Here is a 20,353-nt window from a genome sequence, read left to right on the forward strand (position 1 = left end):
AGCCTTCGATCACTTCAGAGGCCAGCGCTCACAGTTGCAGTTGCCTAACCACTGCCCCTGGCGCCCCCAAGCTACTCGGCGCCTCCAAACCACCGCTGGGGCTGCGGGGGCAGTAGTTACGCCACTGGAGGGGGCGCTAATGCATATTCTGGCACAGGGAACTAAAATGTCTAGTCACAGCTCTGCTATTAGTCGTAGCTTACAATTTAAAAGTGTTATTTAGTACAGCAGTGCAGTAGCTAATCTGAAGTTAAATGATACAGTATGTTCTCTTATGAGAACTTTTGCAATTAAACAGACAGACTGGGTCATATTTGTGATTAGATGTCCCTTCCTGTCTGGATTGTATTGTTGGTAAAACATTTTATATAGTCCTTACCAGAAGATGTTATTCAGATTATTTTTCTAAATATGTTGCTGTTCAGAACTTCATAAGAAGGTGTAATCCAAAGTACATATCAGTAGTCGTTATCCAAAGTCGCTTAAATAAAGCAGGAACTACTGCTGTGACCTGTATTGTGACATCATAATGCATGCAGACAGCAGCTAAAAATGGCTGTAGCTTAGATCAGCTGTAGACCCAGATAAATTGCAGCAGCACTCTGGTAATAATAGAAAAGCAGGGGTTCAGGAGATGGCAATATAACTCGGTGCAGGGAGAGAGCTGGGCCCCAGAGGCGGACTTGGCCCCATAGCAGCCCCATTCTCTGCACTTACTGTAGCTACACTATTGCCTGTATGTGTCTGGTCTGCCAAAAATTAAAAAAGTGTGTCTGGTGACACAATACTTTCATTACATTGTTTGAGCAGATGCAGATCTGAGATCTACTGCAAAATTAGATAGGTGTGGAGGAATATATTGAATGATGTCCAGATCTCCAGTATATATGTTATATAGTAGTTACCTGAAGATGTTATTCAGATTCTTTTTCTAAAGATGCTGCTGTTCAGGACCTTATTGGAAGGTGTAATCCAAAGTCCGTATCAGTAGTCATTATCCAAAGTCGCTTAAATAAAGCAGGAACTACTCAGAGAGTATCAATGTAGGACAAAATGTCACCACAAAATGGCTGCCAGTAGTTGGGCATCCTCTATATATTGCTGTGAACTGTATTGTGACATCATAATGCAGCTAGAGATGGCAGTAGCTTAGAAAAACTGCAGATAAAAGGGAGGAAGGTATCAAAGGGGTATGGTTGGCAGGCCAAATTTTGTTATATAGTCCTTACCTGAAGATGTATTTCAGATTTTTTTTTCTGAAGTTGTTGCTGTTCAGGACCTTATAGTAAGGTATAATCCAAATTCCATATTAGTAGTTGTTATACAAAGTTGCTTAAATAAAGCAGGAACTACTCAGAGAGTACCAATGTAGGACAAAATGTCACCACAAAATGGCTGCCACCAGTACACCTTCAGATACCTCCCTCCATTTTGATCTGCAGTTTTTAATTTAGGAACAATGGCTAAAGCTAATTACTCTTCTGACATGACGCTGCATGACGTAAGATGAGTACACACTTGTCAAATACTCCGGGGATCCAACTCCACACCAGACTGTTGACACAATCCTCCTGGAGATCTGGACACAGAATCAACACTCAATATATTCCTGCACACCTATCCAATTTTGCAGAAAATCTCAGAACTGCATCTGATACATTCCCAAGGCCAATTAATCTAATGACCACCTGCAATAGCTTTTCCATTGAAGATTGGACATATTCATATAAAAAAGTGATGATAAACCTTTTCAGAAGCCATTATTACAATGGGAATAATGCCTACTTGAATTCCATGAGTGCATGGTACTAATTGCGGTTATTCGCTGATATGCATAGTTGAAAGCCCCTTTCTGTGCTCCCAGCACATATACGTACACTTGGTTTGATACCCGTTATCATCATCACTGCACACTTGAACAAGCAAATGATATTCATGCTTACATCCAACTCTGCTTAGCTAGCACTTCTGTGGACTCTGCACACTGAATTTCACCTACTTGAATACATCTAGTTGTAATTCAGTTTCACCTTAGTCACAATTTAAAATGCAAAAAAGATGCATATGACTCTTGCCAGGGGCATACTAAGAAGGGACGAGGTATGTGCATGTGCCAGCATCCCCTTATGGAAAAAAAACATTGTGTATGCAAGCATTGTGCCAGATTCTTGTGCACATATGCATATTTATGGCATAGTCTTCAGAATTATGGCACCGGCTCTATATTTCTGTTGTTTACTTAAAAAATATGACTTTTACAACATATTTCTGAAGTTAGTGCCGGAGATCTGTGCATGCTGCGGACAAAAGGTAAGTAAAGCAATGGGTGCATGGCTGGTGATGTGGGCCACCCTGGCCCCAGGCACCTGTGTTCACTGCTCACCCTGAACCAATTATAGATACACCACTGACTCTCCATCTCCCATACTCGCATATGTGAGCTTATGGAGCATGTGGAGTGCGAAAATACACAAGACTGTCAAAAAGGCACATGTTCAATTCTGCATCACCCTCAATGTGTCCTTGCTCTAATGCCATAAGGCACAGATTCTCAAACTCGGTCCTCAGGACCCCAAACTGTGTATGTTTTCTAGGTCTCCTCACAGAAGCAGAAGTTAAATAATTAGATCACCTGTGGATCTTTTAAAATGTGTCAGTGAGTAATGAATACACCTGTGCACCTGCTGGGTGACCTGTGTGGGGTCCTGAGGACCGAGTTTGAGAACCACTGCCATATGGAACAGTGGCCCAATTGATGGAAAACTTGATTGGTTTTACATACCATGTTATGCTGCTGGAGGGGGATTTAATATGTGCAAAACAACAAAAATAAAAAGAATCACGACACTGACGCTGGTCCCTATTTGGATGGCTGTATAACTGGCGTAATGGTTAGCATTACACTGGTGTCTCGGGTTCGATTTCCACCAAGGCCCTAACTGTTGAGTTTGTATGTGCTCCCCATGTGTTTGTGGGTTTCCTGTGGGTTCTCCTGTTTACTCCCACAATCCAAAAACAAACATAGTTTAACTGGATTCTGACAAAATTATCCCTAGTGTTTGTGTATACAGTATGTGGTAGGGAATATAGAGTGTAAACTCCACTAAGGCAGGGACTGATATAAATGGCCCAGAATTCTGTGTAAAGTGCTACAAAATATATATGCGCTATATAAATAACTTCATAAATAAATAAAAATACTTTTCCAGTAAGGAGCTGGCTATCATTTCAATTCATTTGAGTTTAAATGACCATTGAGCAAAGGCAGGATTACCAGGATAGGGATCCCTGCCAATACATATTAAGGGGTAAGGTGTAACTCCCCCCCCCACCCTTCCTTATTACTGCACATCTTTTCCTGTAAAATAATTCAGCACAGAGATATTGTAAATAAGAGCTAATGTAACTTTACATTATAGAGAGCAATTTATGTATGAATAACAAAACTGTAATAACTGCCTAAAGGGGCCCATACATCAGCACCACAATTCCCCAATCCGCCGACACAGTTCAAAATCGTCTATCCGCGGCCATGATGAATTCTGCATGTTAAAATTCCCCAATTTTTGCTGGAGATTGGCAAATCAGGGAAATTCAACATGTTGGATCGGGGATCGGGGTATTGTGGCAATCAGTCCCTATTACTTTATAGGAAAACTTAGTTGTGGGTTATTTTGAGTCTTGTGTTGTGCATTTGTCCACAAATTAAGCTAGGATTATAAATCATATACATATATATCAATAACGCTGAAAGTCCCAGATGTGTTGCATTAGCTAACCGTCTCATAATAATTGCTTCTCTTCCTCTTGCAGATGTTGCTGTGGTGGACATGAGCGATGTAGGAAGACAGCCTTCTCTTTTCTACCACCTTGGTGTGCGGGAAAGTTTTGACATGGCAAATAATGTTATTATCTATCATGATACTGACGCTGATACATCGCTATCCCTAAAGGTAATAAATATTTATTAAGAAAACACTTTTTTTTTAAAAGTCAATGGATGGGATGCAGCAAAGCAAGAAATGCAGTCAAACCCCTGAAAATGCAGTTTTCGGGGGGTTAACCTCATTTTTCATATGCACCAAGCTGCGTGGATGCGGTGGGTGATGCCATGTCAAGATGACATCCTTACATTTTTTCTACATGCATACCGGCATAACTAATGCTGGCATGGATGCGAAGAGTGGTTGATGCATCGCTTCCCGAAAGCGAGCATCGTGCATCCCGCCGTTTATATTGTAATAGATATTTGTCAATTAAAACTCAGAAGTAGGATCACAGGTGAGCTACATTGGGGCTGCGTAATTTGAAATAGCAAATCCCCCTTTCAAATGTGACTGCTCCTGAATTTATGGAAGCCTGGTTGTGAGAGATCTTCCTGGACTCCATTATGTTTCTGCAATATAGGGGTTAATATCTGTTATTCACACTGATAAATAGACATTAGATTTTATAGGGGTATCTAGTTTGAAAAACTGGACTCCCCTCTTTCAAAGGAGGTATTCCCATATTTATATGTGCCAGGGTTGGGGAGATATAGGAACTTCATACTTTTTTTTTTCTTTTTAATAAAGTGACTTCAATGTCCATCTCCAGGGCCTACCACACTCCCCATCAGTTGTCAGAACCAGTGAGAGAAAGGTAATTTATTTTTATCTTGATAATGCAGCCTGTTGCTGTAGAGGACGAGTCGAGTTCATCTTCTCCGGCGGACATGCCCCACCTATCCCCGCAGAGGGGTATTGTACCATTTTTCTTCGAGCTCCAAGATTCTTCTCACAGTCTGGCCAAAAACCAAGACTGTGTGACTCGTTATATATATACGTTGTTACAGTATGTCTACATATTTATATATAAAGCTCCCATTCCCTGGAAGAACTTAGAGGGCCTGAAGCAGAATGAGTACTATGCCAGTTGGCAGAGCATATATTGGTTGAAATTGCCCTGCCCCATGAAGACTTGCGCAATTCCTCCATTTATTATAATTACACCCTGAAATGCGCATTGGGCTGATTCAGAGGTGGACACACTGCCAGTGCATGCATGTGACCCGATTGTGTCCATCCAGCATTGCAGTTCTAATTTGAAGCTCACGCACAATTGAAAATGTATTGGATTTTCCTGGATGGTGTCATGGGCATGTTTTAGCGCATGCACGAAGATGGTCCATCTTATGGGCATCACACTTTCCTCTTTCCCACTACCGCTGTGTCGGCTTTAGCAGGGCAGCAGAGCGCCAGTTTGTTGCACATCAGGGCAGGGAGAGAGCAGAGACTGCTGCTGTCCAGAGGCAGCAGCCTACCTGAACCCTTCCCAGCCCAGCACACAGCAGAGGCCCTGATTCAGAGCTGGACGCTCTGACAGAGCGCTCGCTCTGAATCAGGGCCGTCCCTCTGTTTTTTTTGAGCGGCCTCCTGGCCGCTCGCATAGCTGTGATTGACCACCCACAGCTATAGTGAGCGGCCAAAAAGATGGTCACGATGGTCAAGACCATCGCGACCATCAGGCTTGCGACGAGACCCTTGTGGTAGGGTCTCGTCTGCCTCAAGCCCTGGAGTGCTTTCGACTCTATCAGAGCCGAGAGCACTCCCACTGACATCACTTGTGATGTCAGTGGGGCCGGCCCCAGACGGTAGGCGTTCCCATGGGAACGCCTCCGTCTGGCCAGCCATGCCCCCGGCACGCCCACCAAAGGGGGTGTGCTGTCACTCACCATCGACAGCACGCCCCCTTTGTAGCGAGACCCATAGTGACGGCTTGGCTGTCGCTATCTGGGTCTCGCGCATGTGCATGACGGAGCCGACTCCCTCGTGCGCATGCGCACTGGGCCAACATCGATTCGCTTGCGAGCGCTCAGAGCTCGCGAGCAGGTCTGAATCAGGCCCAGAGTGTGCTGGGCCAGGGAGGAAGGCTGCTATCTCTGAACACAAGAGAAGGCCTTTGTATTTGCAGTCACAGACAAAAGACCGCCAATAGATGCACCTGCGGGCGCTTCTACATCCATCTCCGAATCAGGCCCATTACATGCTATCTGAGGCATTTTAACATGCATTGCTTGTCTTTTATGTACAATGGTGCAAAATGAAATTAAAACATACTATTTTCATCTAATCATCCTTTGTTTTTATTTTTAAATTGAGATTTTTTTTATAGAAAATGGTTTCCAATTGAACAATACAATATAACACTAAAACAAACAAAAAACACAACAATAATTATAACACTTCAAAATCGTAAACCATATCCACCATGAATATAGAACACCTAGTATATATAACATATTTGCAAATTGCAGAGCATAGCAGAGAAAAATAAAAAAACATTATATAAGTATATGAAAAAAAAGAGAATTATAGACTCAGGCCCTGATTCAGACCCGCTCGCTGCCGCAGGCAGCTCACATGGTCTGTGGGCGTTTTTTTGTCTCCTGCCGCTCGCAAAGCTGTGGGAGACCTCCCACAGCTTGTGCGAGCGGCCTGGAGTCCGTCGCGATTATCGTGACCATCGGCCTTGCGACAAGACCCTGTGGTCTAGGCTGCCGCAAGGCCGAGTGGACTTCCTGCTCTAACAGAGCAGGAAGTCCTCTACTGACATCAGTAGTGATGTCAGTAGGTCCTCCCACAAACGCCAGGCGTTCCTAAGGGAACACCTGCGTCTGTGCAGCCACCCCTCCTAACCGCCTACAAAACGGTGCGAGCTGTCACTCACCATCGACAGCCACCTCGTCTTGTAGCGAGCCCCGTAGCGACTGAAGTTCAGTCGCTCAGTGGGGCTCATGCATGCGCATGCCGGACGCGGCGCATGCGCAGTGGCCAAACATCGAGCCGCTTGTGAGCGCTGTGCGCTCGCGAGCGGTTGTGAATCAGGCCCTCAGTGCAGAATAGTATCAAAATCATTTAGTACAGAATATGCTTGAACAGCTTTGAGCAAGATCCAACCATAGTCCGACTCCCAATCAATAAACATAACATAAAATGTAGAGTCTAGGTAAAGTATGCTTATCCGGCGACAACTTAGCATATGTCGATTGTAACCATCTCTGCTAAATTTGGTCAAACTTGGATTAAGCTTTATGAGTAGTATATAAATACCACTCATGAGATATTGTGGTATTAACTAGAGCAAAACTCAGGACCCTTAGTAGCCTCCACGCTCTCGTTATACATACTTTGGCCAAGGTACATAAATTATGAATGTATTGTCTAGTGTACCTATCAAAAACATCCTCAGCCAAAGTACCAAGAGTGCAAACTGCTGGAGTCAAAGCAGATTGGGGTATATTTGATGATGCAATCACTCCAAGTACCTGGCGGTAATTGGAGTGATTGAAGGAGATGTACAGGGGTGAGGTAAGTCCTGTGTTGTATAAATAATTGAATTTGTTGGAATCTAATAGCCACCATGGATTCTCTTGGACTACCAAGGGCCAGAGACCAGTATTCATCACACATTGGGCCAACCTCCACCTCCCACTTTTGTTTAAGACTTGGAAGGTTAGATGAGTGGTGAGCAGTCATAATAAAGGAGTAAAGACATGAGAGAGCTCTATGTGCGTTTAGGGACAATAGGAACAACTTGAGCACAGAATCCTGTAACATCAGAGGTGCACCCACAAATTGTGCATTTAAAGCATGTCTAAGTTGTAAATATCTGAAGAATAGTGTATGGGGAAGATTGAATTCACTACGTAATTGGGAAAATTATATTAGAACATTATCGTCATAGACCTGTCTCAACACAGTTATTCCTCTGCTATCCCGTACTGCTTCCGCCTCTAAGAATGATAGTTCTGGCAACGCTTTAGCATTCCATAAGGGTGTATCAGGGTCAATATCTGTGAAGCCCAGGAGTTTATTAACCGGGACCCATATTTTAACATATTTTATAAGTAGCTGGGGGCCCAGTCTATATTCCTTATTGGCCAATAGGGCCTGTAAGGGTGTATGTCTCGGCGTTGCCTGAGCTACTAGCAAAGTGTGAAGGGTATTTACTGAGGTATCTTGCAGCCAAAGCCTCAAGTGTGATAGTTGAGCCGCATAGTAGTAATACTGAAAATGGGACAATGCCAGACCTCTATCAGATTTGGCTCTAAGAGTATTGTAACTAATTCAAGCTCATTTATCCACCCAGACCAGAGAGAAAACCAAGCCCTCCACTTTGCGGAATAATGATATTGGAAAATAAATAGAGGACTGTAGCAAAATATATAGAAGCTTAGGCTGGATCACTATCTTAACCAAGTTGATTCTACCAGTTAATGTAAGGGGTACTTTACTCCAAGATCAGGTTTTGGCCTTTAAGTATGTCAACTGTGGCTGGACATTTAGGGTAATATAATCTGATGAGGTGTTGCTAATACATACTCCTAAATACTTAAACTTATTCACCCAATGAAGGGGCAGAGTTATTAAAGGGCTATATGGGCAGGACCCTCGAAAGGGGAAGGATATGTGATTTCTCCCAGTTTGTGGTCAGGCGAGAAAACATAGCAAATGTGGTCATCAGCTGAAGGACAACTGGCATTGATGTAGAGTAATCAGATAAAAAAAGCAACAGGTCGTCAGCATTTAAAGCCACATTATCTTCTCTACCCATAAGCCTAAGTCCAATAATGCCTGGGTGGGCGCGTAACAGACATGCCAGAGGTTCTATAGCGAATGCGAATAAGGCTGGAGACAAAGGGCATCCCTGTGCCTCTGGCTAGGTCAAAAGAAGGAGAGATATATCCATTAATACATATTCTGGCACTAGGAGCATAATACAGTAACTTTACCCATTTTATGAACACCGGACCTATCCCAAAACCTTTCATGACCTCCCATAGAACAGGCCACTCCACGGAGTCAAAAGCTTTAGCTGCATCTAAAGACACAATAGCAAAGGAGGACTTTTCTCCATGGGAGGCCTGAATATGGGTATAAAGACGACTAATGTTCACTGCTTTGGATTGTCCAGGCATAAATTCAGTCTGGTCTGGGTGGACTATAGTAGTTATTACTTTGTTTCTAATCATCTTTTATTAATATAACACCAACAGTGGTGAATGCTCAAAGAATATTTATTCATTAACATCTGTCTATGCACCTGTGGACATTACAGTCTAATTTCTCATAGACAGATAAACTAGAGCTAATTTGATTAGAAATCAACCTACATGTATGTTTTGGATTATGGAAAGAAGCACACAGAAATAAGGGACTACATACAAACTCTACACAGAAAGTACCTTGGCCAGAGTTGCTTTAAGTTCGTCTTCAATCAAGTTACTATTTTTCGATGAGCAATAACTATATTTATGAGTGATGCATAAACTAAATTTAGGATTAGTGTATTTGACCTGATGGATTATTGATCACAAACATTAAGCTATTTTATGCCTTAGTTATTGTCTAATTGTTTTATTTTCAAATCTTTTGTTTTAGGATATGGTGTCTCAGAAGAACACGGTGAGTATTAAACCATTTACTTTCACATAAGATTTTCCCTCTGTTCCCCGTACTTCTACATGTAAAATATGTCAGAATTATTGCAATAAATGCGTAAACCAATGAATATAGCAAAGTAAGATATACATTTGTCATGGTCCTGCCAGACGGTTCCACTACTTTATTTCATGTCTTTCCCTCTTTCATGACGAGGTTATATGCGCATTTCAGATATAAATAACATTTCCTCTATACAAAATGTATTTTAAATTTGTTTTATAAAGTGATAAAGCCTCTTTTTGGTAAATAATATAATCAATATTTTATTTTATGGACATTATACAGCAAAAAATAAGCAAATATACAGGGTTAATAAGGATCCGATGGCTGTCACACACATGGCAATCTGCACACGATCAGCCGATGTGTACGATTTGTGTACGATTTCCCTTGAAACTCTCCCCGGCAGCTCAGCACACGATCTCCACACGATCTGCACACAGTTTGGTGTCCGATCTTCAAACGATCTCTCCTGCATCCAGACTTTCACAGTGCATCATGTACTAGATTGTCAGATCTGCCCTACTGCACGGCAGATCTGAAGATGCGATATGCGACCAGCGGGGACGTGCATCGCATCGTGATCGTGAGTGGGGACTCACGATTTACTCAGGATTTGGTCATTTTTTACACAATCTGTCGTTCCAATGTGTTGGAATCGACCAGATCGGGTAAAATATCGCTATGTCTGTGGCCAGCTTCAGACCAATGAAACACAGGTCACAGTGCATGTAATAAATTTAGTGTTTGGCTATATGTACCTCACCTACACTACCAAAAGTTCCTCACATGAAAAAGTAAGGAATACCAACTACCAGGCACAGGGTCTCATTCAGACCCGCTCGCTCGCGAGGGACGCTCGCAAGCGGGTCGATGGTACCCAAATGCGCATGCGCACGATGGAGGGAGCTCCGTCGTGCGCATGCGCGAGACCCGGCGAGCGACGGGGAAGCCGTTGCTCGGGGTCTTGCACCAAAGGGGGCGTGCTGTCGATGGTGAGTGACAGCACGCCCCCTTTGGTGGGCGTGCCGGGGACGTGGCTGCCAGACGGAGGCGTTCCCATGGGAACGCCTACCGTCTGGGTACGGCTCCACTGACATCACTAGTGACGTCAGTGGGAGTGATTTTGGCTCTGATAGAGCCAAAATCACTCCAGGGCTTGCGGCAGTGAGACCCTACCGCAGGGTCTCGTCGCAAGCCCGATGGTCGCGATGGTGACACCCTGATTCAGACCGGGCGCTCGCTCAGAGCGTCCGGCTCTGAATCAGGCCCACTGTACCCTGTATTCCAGACAGATTAACACTTTATTGGGGCAACGTGCTACTGTGGGCCCTTCTCTCATCTCAGTTTGTCAACAAAAAAAAGCAATAAAAAATGTTTAAGGGTAATCTTCCCCTCTCGGTGTTCATTGGGCCCTATGCAGAAGCCTAGGTTACCTATTGGGCGATACGGCTATGCAGGGACTGCAAGGGCAGGAACCATATCAAGTTGTTCCTGGCCACTAACTGGACACAAATAGTAATTATATTCTGGATAGTTTGCAATACAAATCTGCAAAGGTGTAACTGTCGCCTGTCCTAAAATACAGCTATAACGGCATTCAAGTGCCAATTGTACACGAGAACAATGACCAAACTGTACCTTATCTGCTGGACTCCTGGGGGATTAACTGGGAAAAAACTTGACTATTGCCATCTATTGAAATCCACTGGAGAAGTAAATGAGAAGTCATGTAGCTTAATCCTCACATTCAGAAATGTGGGCCTCTGCTTTTGCATATATGCAGAATAATCCATGGTGGGTATTATTATTATTATTAATAATAATAGTAATAAAAATAATAATAAACAACTTTATATATAGGGTGCCACAAGTGGTCTGCAGCATCATATAGAGGGCAAAACAATAAGACAGTATAGGATAAAACAGTATAGTACAATACAGTAGACAAGTAACAAAGAGCACTACAACTCTCAACTCAACCACTGATGCAACTGGTGCAATGGAAATATTCAGTGTAAGCTGGAACCTGTACCTATTTACATGGGCACAGATAGTGGGTCTAAGTCGTCTGAAGAAACTAAAACTACGAAGGAGTGGATTCGGGTGCAGATAACCCAAGGATGAGGTGTAAAGTATAGCTGTTGTGCAAGAGAAGTAGGCCATGAGAACCCTATAGGATGACCCTCAAAAACAGGAGCTTGCTGTGGGACCCTGTGTGCATTTTCTGTGGCTTGAAATTAAGATCTGCACCAGAGATAGTATTATGCCAGAGATAGTATTATGCCAGGTAGCTCTTAAACACTTTCCTCTGCCCTTTTAATAATTTCCACAATGCAACATTGCAGTATCTTAAGCAATTTTCCATTTTTGAGCAACGCATTCAATTTGAAATGGCAAGTAGTTTCTTTCAGTCTTATTGGTGTGTTCAAGAAGGCACTGTAGGTCCTGTCTGAGAAGCGAAAGAGTGACTTCTGGCTCCCTAGCCTCAGAGGAGCATTTGTCACTAATGACTGATAACAGCAGTACAGTAGTAACTTCTGGAGGGAGCCAACAACCAGCATAGAGAGGATAACACAGAATTAAAAGATTTAAGAAATTAATGTGAGGAGACTGTGGCAGGCAGGTGAATCTTTGACCACTACATAGGGCGTTATTCCGGTGGCGTACCTTGCATTTGCTTTTTGGCTCATCAGCTGTAGATTTATCCTCCGATGCAGATGGTTTGGCGGTGTCTGCAGAGGTCACCCGCTGCTTACTTGCTGTAGGTAGATTGTGGTCGTTATTTTGGCATGTATATTGTTCAAGTCTCTCTGGCACCTGAGACTTAGGGGTAAATTTACTAAGAATTGAGATTGGTCGAGTTTAGTTTTTCTTTGACGAATCTCGGGTGATTTTCCCATTTTTCATCTCTCAAATTTACTAAGAAGTTAGTTTAGCTGAAAGTGAGTTGGCCGATGGCGAAACAGATTGAGATATCTCCCCCGAGTTGCAAGTGAAGATGAGATTACTTATCCGAGATTGCAATGTTTTCTCTCTGCAAATCTCTCCCGAGCTAGCAGCCTGCACATATCAGTGAGATATGTGAAGGCTGCTTCTGTATGAAACCTGTAAAAGAAGAGTTACATTTTGAAAAAAAAAATGAAGTAGGGTCCCCCCCCCCAAAAGCATCACCAGCCCCAGACTGGTCAGCCAGTCCTGGTTCCAAAAATTCCGGTGAACAAAATGAGTGGGGTTCCACCGTAATTTAGGAACCAGCACCAGGCTGCAGGGCCAGTCCTGGTTTTAAATAAAGGGGGAAAAAATTGCGTAGGGGTCCCCCTATATTTAAAACCAGCACTGGATCCAAACCGAACGGGGTGTAATGCTACAACAAGGAGACCCTTTTACCGGGTCTCCAGGGCAAAAGCATTCTTACCCCAAGCCGGTCAGGCCAAGCCGGGGATCTCAGGGGAGGTGGGGTCCCACCTCTACCGAAACCGCAGGCTTGGTCTGAAGCCCGGGTCTCTTCCCTGCACCCCTCGGCTGTGGCTACGGGGGTAATAAAGTGTAAGATCAAAGTAAACTATTGTATTTTACAGTGGAACTACAGGTGCCAGCATGCCTGCCCTTTGTTACTTGTGGAACTACTAGTGCCACTGTAAAATAAATAGTTAAATAAAGACATAACGCACACACCTTAGATAGTACAAGTTTATTACACACATACATCAATCACACATACTTACCTGTACCAGCCGGTCTTTCCACTTCTCCAATGTAGATATCCGTGGGGAATGAACCAGGACCGAATGATATTACAAAGTGCAGTGTAAAGTCATGATAAGGCCAGAAATCCATAAAAAGCAAAGGGCAACACTGCAGAATATTATCCGATCAATGTAATTATGCGATTGTTGCAGTATAAAGACATTTGCTTTCTAGTAGCTGGGATACCCGGTGTTGCCCGGGTTGGAGAACGGACATTGAAGTACAGTACATCCCTCAACTGCGAGCTAGACTGGATCGTTTTTATGGTGGCATGACTATTCTCAAACACAGTCTTTGGTTGTGCTTTAACATTGAATGGTCCAGAAACGGACCACACTTTTGAAGGCTGAAGGTTGAAATTTGAAAAGAACTAACCTAGGGCCTGATTCAGACCCACTCGCGAGCGGCTGTCCGCTCGCAAGTGGGTCGATGTTCTGGACTGAGCATGCGCACGACGGAGGGAGTGTTCAGGGTGTGAGGTGCGGGCCCCCCCTGGACCCAGGGGCCCGTGTTCCCCGCACACCTGCACCCATTATAGATATGTCCCTGTCTTTAGAAGATGGTCAGCAAGACTTCACAGCGATCTGGTACCCTTGGCTCCTTTATAAGGAATCTGATAATTACAAATTGTTCTGTAAGGGGCCGGGGGTGGTGAAGTAGAGAGAGGTTTCTGTCCTCCTTCGAGGGTGCTGTACAATGCTTTGACAGGTTACTCCCTTATTTTTATTGAATTTCGTTATATTCTTTTTCCTGGCAGTGAGGTTCTTTCGTTTTCTATTTTCTTTCCTTTTTCTTTCTTCTCCTTTTCTCCCTTTACTATGATTGTGTTTCTTATTTGTTTGTATGTACTTGAGAAGTGTTATTTACTTATAAAATGTGACCCAACATCTACTGTTGTCTTTCAGATACCTATGCTAATTGTAGTACTGTATGCTTTGCTGTTCCTGTACCAGTTATGGCATGTTTATTTTATTTGATGTTGGTTTTCAATAAAAATACATTGCAAAAAAAAAAAAAAGAACAGCTGTACATTTTTAACCCATTACTTGTTCCCCTAAAATTTTGTTTTTTCACTACTCTAAAATTTATATTGTTTTTCATTTTTTGCTAACCTTTAATTGTTTTCTTTAGCCTCTAGCTGTTTATCGCTTACCTTTGTACCATTTCAGGTTACTTACTGGTCTTGAATTGCTTAAGTTTCACTAAAAAACTGTAAAAATTGCAGAGCTTCAAATCTTTTGACTGGTAGTTTGTTGGGATTTAATAATTTGTCTACCAATGTAGATAATTTTATTAGCTACTCCTGATATCCAGTATTAATCATTACATTAATCTGCATTCTACAAGTTTCTTTACACAGCAAACAGGAGCGTAAAGCAGATAAACTGCTGCCAAGGTTGGTAGTCAGTGTTTCCTGGCATTTAATATAGTGTTATTGCAAAATGTAATTATTTGGATCTGAACTTACAATATCTTGGACCTTTTGACATCTAATTACTGGTAAACTATAGCACATATTAAAAAGCTATAAAGGTAAAGTAGCAGTTGTTCCAATATGAAAGAAATAACTTAAACTCTCGTATTTTATGCAGGGCAGATTCATTTTTGGAAGGGTTAGGAGGTGGAGTTTAAATATTTTGGGCTTGTAATAAAACCAGGTAACAGGGCTTCTTCTGAGTCATGGCATAGGTGTATTGGAGTAAAACTGGGTACACATTAGACGACGTGTGTACTCAGCGATGCGATCGGCAAACCCCCCCCCCCGCTGGCGGGCCGACATACACACTAGACTATCCGGTGCACGACCACCCGATATGTTGGCCTTTGCAGCATCTTGCTGCATGGGGTCGTCAGCCGCATCGTCAGGTTGGCCTGCATGTAGGGACAACTTGACAATTCGGCTGACGACCAAACGGGAGCGCACACCGGACGAAATAGAGCATACACATTAGACGATTTTGATCGATTTTTTGTTTCGATCCGTCGGAATCGCCCAATTCGTTAAAAAAAAATTGTCTAATGTGTACCCAGCTTAAGTCTTAAACTGACACCGTGATACTTTGTAACATTATTTAAGCTGGGTATTATCCGACCATCCCAGTGCCGATGGGCCAACATATCAGGCGGTCCCTACACACTGGGCGATCTGGTGCCTGACTGCCCATTTTGCCGCCCCCCCCCCCCCCCCCGCATAGCGCTGCATGGAATAGTCAGCTGCATTTCCTGATCTTACATGCAGTACATATGATCAGGCGATGAGGCTGACGACCCCACGGGAGCGCACACTACACGATGTCGTGCATACACACTACACATTTTTAACGATTTGTCATTCCGATGTGTCGGAATCGGTCAAAACGTTAAAGATATCGTTTTATTTGTAAGGTCCTTTAGAAATGTATGTGTCAGTTTCAGATAGAACTTGAGATGTTTAACATTGTAAACAAAAAAACAGAAAGGAGTATGACCCTCAGATGTCCCCCAGCACACTAAATTGTACCTGCAACAATACTTGAAAAACATTTATGGTAATAAAAATTCAGAGATGTCTGTTGCATGCATTTGCAAATACATGGTAAGCCACCAGGCCAACTTCACGGCTTCTCTGATTCTGGTGGTCCCTATACTGTATGTTAACAGTACTCACTCTGGGCCATGTAATTATCTATTGTAAGGCCTCATGATAAAGGCACATACAGAAATACATCCAAATTGAGAGCCAGCTTACCTGGGAGTCACCCCTGCAGCTTCCACTTTGTTATGTTTGACATTGTGTTTACTTTTGCTATACAGCTGGATGGAGGGAAATGATCCCTGATATAAGTCAATTTAGACACTTAATTGGCTCTGTTTACTGCTTTACATGAGGCTTACAGGCAGGAATCTGCTGCGTTTGGCAAAATAAATTCCTCCATGCTCACAGCTTTTGGATATTTTTAGTTCTGAATCTGATTTTATATTATACTTAGTATGTCAAATACAGTCAGGTGCATAAATATTGGGACATTGACAGAATTTCATATTTTGGCCTGTATTCACCACCACAATGGCTTTGAAATGAAACAAACAAGATGTGCTTTAACTGCAGACTTTCAGATTTAATTTGAGGGTAATTACATCCAAATCGGCTGAACGGTGTAGGAATTACAACAGTTTCTATATGTACCTCCCACTTTTTAAGGGGCCAAAAGTAATGGGACAAACTAAACAATCCTAAATCTAACTTTCACTTTTTAATACTTTGTTGCAAATCCTTTGCAGGCAATTACAGCCTGAAGTCTGGAATGCATAGACATCACCAGATGCTGGGTTTCATACCTGGTGATGCTCCGCCAGGCCTCTACTGCAAATGTCTTCAGTTCCTGCTTCTTCTTGGGGCATTTTCCCTTCAGTTTTGTCTTCATCAAGTGAAATGCATGCTCAATCGAATTCAGGTCAGGGGATTGACTTGGCCATTGCATAACATTCCACTTTTTAGCCTTAAAAAACTCTTTGGTTGCTTTTGCAGTATGCTTCGGGTCATTGTCCATCTGCACTGTGAAGCGCCGTCTAATGAGTTCTGAAGCATTTGACTGAATATGAGCATATAATATTGCCCGAAACACTTCAGAATTCATTCTGCTGCTTTTGTCAGCAGTCACATCATCAATAAATGCAAGGGAACCAGTTCCATTGGCAGCCATACATGCCCACGCCATGACACTACCACCACCATGCTTCACTGATGAGGTGGTATGTTTTGGATCATGAGCAGTTCCTTTCCTTCTCCATACTCTTCTCTTCCCATCACTCTGGTACAAGTTGATCTTTGTCTCATCTGTCCATAGGATGTTGTTCCAGAACTGTAATGGCTTTTTTAGATGTTGTTTGGCAATCTCTAATCTGGTCTTCCTGTTTTTGTGGCTCACCAATGGTTTACATCTTGTGGTGAACTCTCCAAATTCACTCTTGTGAAGTCTTCTCTTGATTGTTGACTTTGACACATATACATCTACCACCTGGAGAGTGTTCTTGATTTGGCCAACTGTTGTGAAGGGGTTTTTCTTCACCAGGGAAATAATTCTTCTGTCATCCACCAGTTGTTTTCTGTGGTCTTCTGGGTCTTTTGGTGTTGCTGAGCTCTTCGGTGCATTCTTTCTTTTTAAGAATGTTCCAAACAGTTGATTTGGCCACACCTAATGTTTTTGCTATCTATCTGATGGGTTTGTTTTGATTTTTCAGCCTAATGATGGCTTGCTTCACTGATAGTGACAGCTCTTTGGATCTCATATTGAGAGTCGACAGCAACTGATTCCAAATGCAAATGCCACACCTAGAATCAACTCCAGACCTTTTACCTGCTTAATGATAATGAAATAACAAGGGAATAGCCCACACCTGTCCATGAAATAGCTTTTGAGCTGATAGTCCCATTACTTTTGGCCCCTTAAAAAGTGGGAGGCACATATAGAAACCGTTGTAATTCCTACACCGTTCACCTGATTTGGATGTAATTACCCTCAAACTAAATCTGAAAGTCTGCAGTTAAAGCACATCTTGTTTGTTTCATTTCAAAGCCATTGTGGTGGTGAATAGAGGCCAAAATATGAAAATTCTGTCAATGTCCCAATTTTTATGCACCTGACTGTATATTAATGTAAGGAAAATACTTTTGTCTTACTTATCATAGAAAAATATATTACACATTTCCATATATTTATGTTAATTAGTAATATAAGATGGTTGCCATATTTTTTAACCTGTTTAATGTCTTTCATGCCTCATATTCTGTCCATTGTTTATTATATGTCCACAATTCACCATCTCTAGAATTTGATCCAAAATACTATAACTAAAACTGTAATCCACCCACCAATGGCTTTCTTTGTAATACCTGTGTGCTTAGCATTGTACAAACATAGGGCCTGATTCAGAGCCGCTCGTAAGCGGCCGCTCGTTCGTTCCTACCGATGTTCGCACAACTGCACATGCGCACGGATTTTAATACGCATGCGCGAACCAGTCAGTGTGGCCGAAAATCGTGTGCTCGCTAAATAGCGAATGCCTGCTATTTTGAGTGACAGAATGAGGCGTTTGTGGGTGGTAACAGAGGAAGGTGCTTGAAAACGGGGAGTGGAGATCCGAACGCAGGCATGCTTAAAGGTCAAAACGGGCGTTTTAAGAGTGTGCATAATTAACAAAGCAGCGTCATTGACCACGTCACTTGGTTGTTTTATAGTCAGAACTGCTCGCATGATTGTGGTAGGAAAAACCAACCACAAGAATAGCGAGCAGTTCAGACGCCTTTCGATGTACTCGATTAATCTAATAAATAGCGGACATGACGTATGATGCGGCCAGGGGGCGTTTTTTCCAAAATTACGTTCGCATGTTTTGTTCGCTCGTTCAGACATAGAGGCGTGAACAGACCGCAAAGAGCGAACGGTTCATTTAAATAGCCAGGCCCTTTTTCTGAACGAGCGAGCGCAAATAGCGTCCGGCTCTGAATCAGGCCCATAATTCCTTCCACTATAGTGTAAGGCACATCAGTGTAATCCTCCCTAGTAAATCTCCCTAATGACAGCCAAATGCAAATTGTCACTGTTGCTTACTTTACACAAAGCCTGTTTGCCCAACATGTCAATTCATATTATTTCAAGCAAGACACTAAGTAACATCTCATCTGTCTCCACTTATGCTAATAACAAGCTAGTATAAATAATATGGTCATATTGGCACTTTAAAAAATAACATTAGTTATAATATTAACGATATGATCAACAATCTGTAGCTAAAATAATATAAGTATATTCATCACTATATAAAGATAATACATAAAAATGATTCTTGGGATAAATTCCCAACACAGATTATATGGATGGTAGAATTCACCAGGTAGATCGGTCTCCATATAAAGGTATGTGCAGTAACTCAGTGGTGCCCCTAAAGGAACTTGAAGTTATGACATCAATAAGCTCTAATTTCTAAGTGAAGCACCCCTGTCCTATGTCTCAATGTCACTCAGTGCTTTAGAGAATTGATGGAGTCCTGGCGACATAAACCAACTCAAGGGCAGATCTGCAGGTTATTTCAAACAGAGATAAATCTTATTCAGTCATACGGCCTGATTCAGACCCGGTTGAACGGCTGCGTTTGCACACAGCCTGTCGATGTTTGCAATCTGCGCTTGCGTACAAGACGCAGTGCGCGTGCGCGATCCAGACACTGCAATCGGGAAGCGATTGCACCCTGTACACAGATGCTCCATAAGTATGAGTGACAGGACGTGAAGTTTGTGGGTGGTGACGGGGTGGTCGATGGTAACGGGGGTGTGGTGGTGTGAACGCAGCGTGTCTGTACGTTGGAACTCAATAACAGGGGCATGCATAATTAAGACGCATCGTCAGCATACACGTCACATGGCTGAATTAAACACAGCAGCACTCGCAGTGCTTGCAGTAGGGTATGGTCAGGGTATGGTCAGCCACAAGTGGTGTCAGCCAATGTTACCGATTGTTTAATACACTTCCTGGAGATGATGTTACAAAGGGAAAGTGGGCATCTTGTGTCAGGCTGGTGGGCGTCTAATTTCATACCGCGATCACACAGCAAAACATGGCGTGCTGATGTCTTGCTAACTAACATGGGATTTGCATACTTTGGATGCGGACAGCTGCGTGCGAACGCAGCCTTGTGACCAGGTCTGAATCAGGCCCATAGTACCAGCAGGCAATGATACAGCATTAGTATCAGACGTGTAATGACTTTGGGCCCTGCTGTGATCCTAATATGCAGTATGGGCTTGTTTCGCCCCTCTTTGCCACCACAAAAACACCAGAATTGAAAGCTTTCTAAATCAGAAACATCGTTTGATGGCATAACTGCAAAGCCTCCTGCATGAATTCAGAACCCAATATCTCATAAGACAGGCCACACTGTTGTCTTAACGTGCCCAGGTCTTGCACCTGTATCCTTTAGCTACATCTCTGCCAGCAGGTTTCTTTCTAAAAGTCAGGTAAATTTAGAGAGCCCTCTAACACACTATTCAGTCAACAGAAAACATCAAAGTACCACCCCATCAGTTCAATTTACTTTAGCCTTCCCTCTTACTAGTGCAGCCCCTATTTCTACTTCAGGGT

At 42.8% G+C, this 20,353-nt stretch overlaps 1 protein-coding gene across 6 annotated transcripts in view; it reads left to right on the forward strand.

The window, feature by feature from the left end:
- MAP3K15 (mitogen-activated protein kinase kinase kinase 15) overlaps window positions 1-20,353 on the forward strand; it is a 266,385-nt gene that overhangs the window by 87,029 nt on the left and 159,003 nt on the right. For 5 of the 6 annotated variants that reach the window (XM_088451616.1, XM_088451618.1, XM_088451617.1 and 2 more), the window contains 2 exons: window positions 3,814-3,953; window positions 9,423-9,446. In XM_088451616.1, coding sequence (XP_088307742.1) covers window positions 3,814-3,953; window positions 9,423-9,446 — 164 coding nt within the window. Of the gene's footprint in view, window positions 1-3,813; window positions 3,954-4,630; window positions 4,642-9,422; window positions 9,447-20,353 lie in introns of those variants that run through there. The other variant, XM_088451621.1, reaches the window with a different exon arrangement.

This window comes from Taudactylus pleione, unplaced genomic scaffold (genome assembly GCF_031769625.1).
Source record: "Taudactylus pleione unplaced genomic scaffold, aTauple2 ptg000026l, whole genome shotgun sequence".
In the NCBI taxonomy this organism is placed as follows: Eukaryota; Metazoa; Chordata; class Amphibia; order Anura; family Myobatrachidae; genus Taudactylus; species Taudactylus pleione.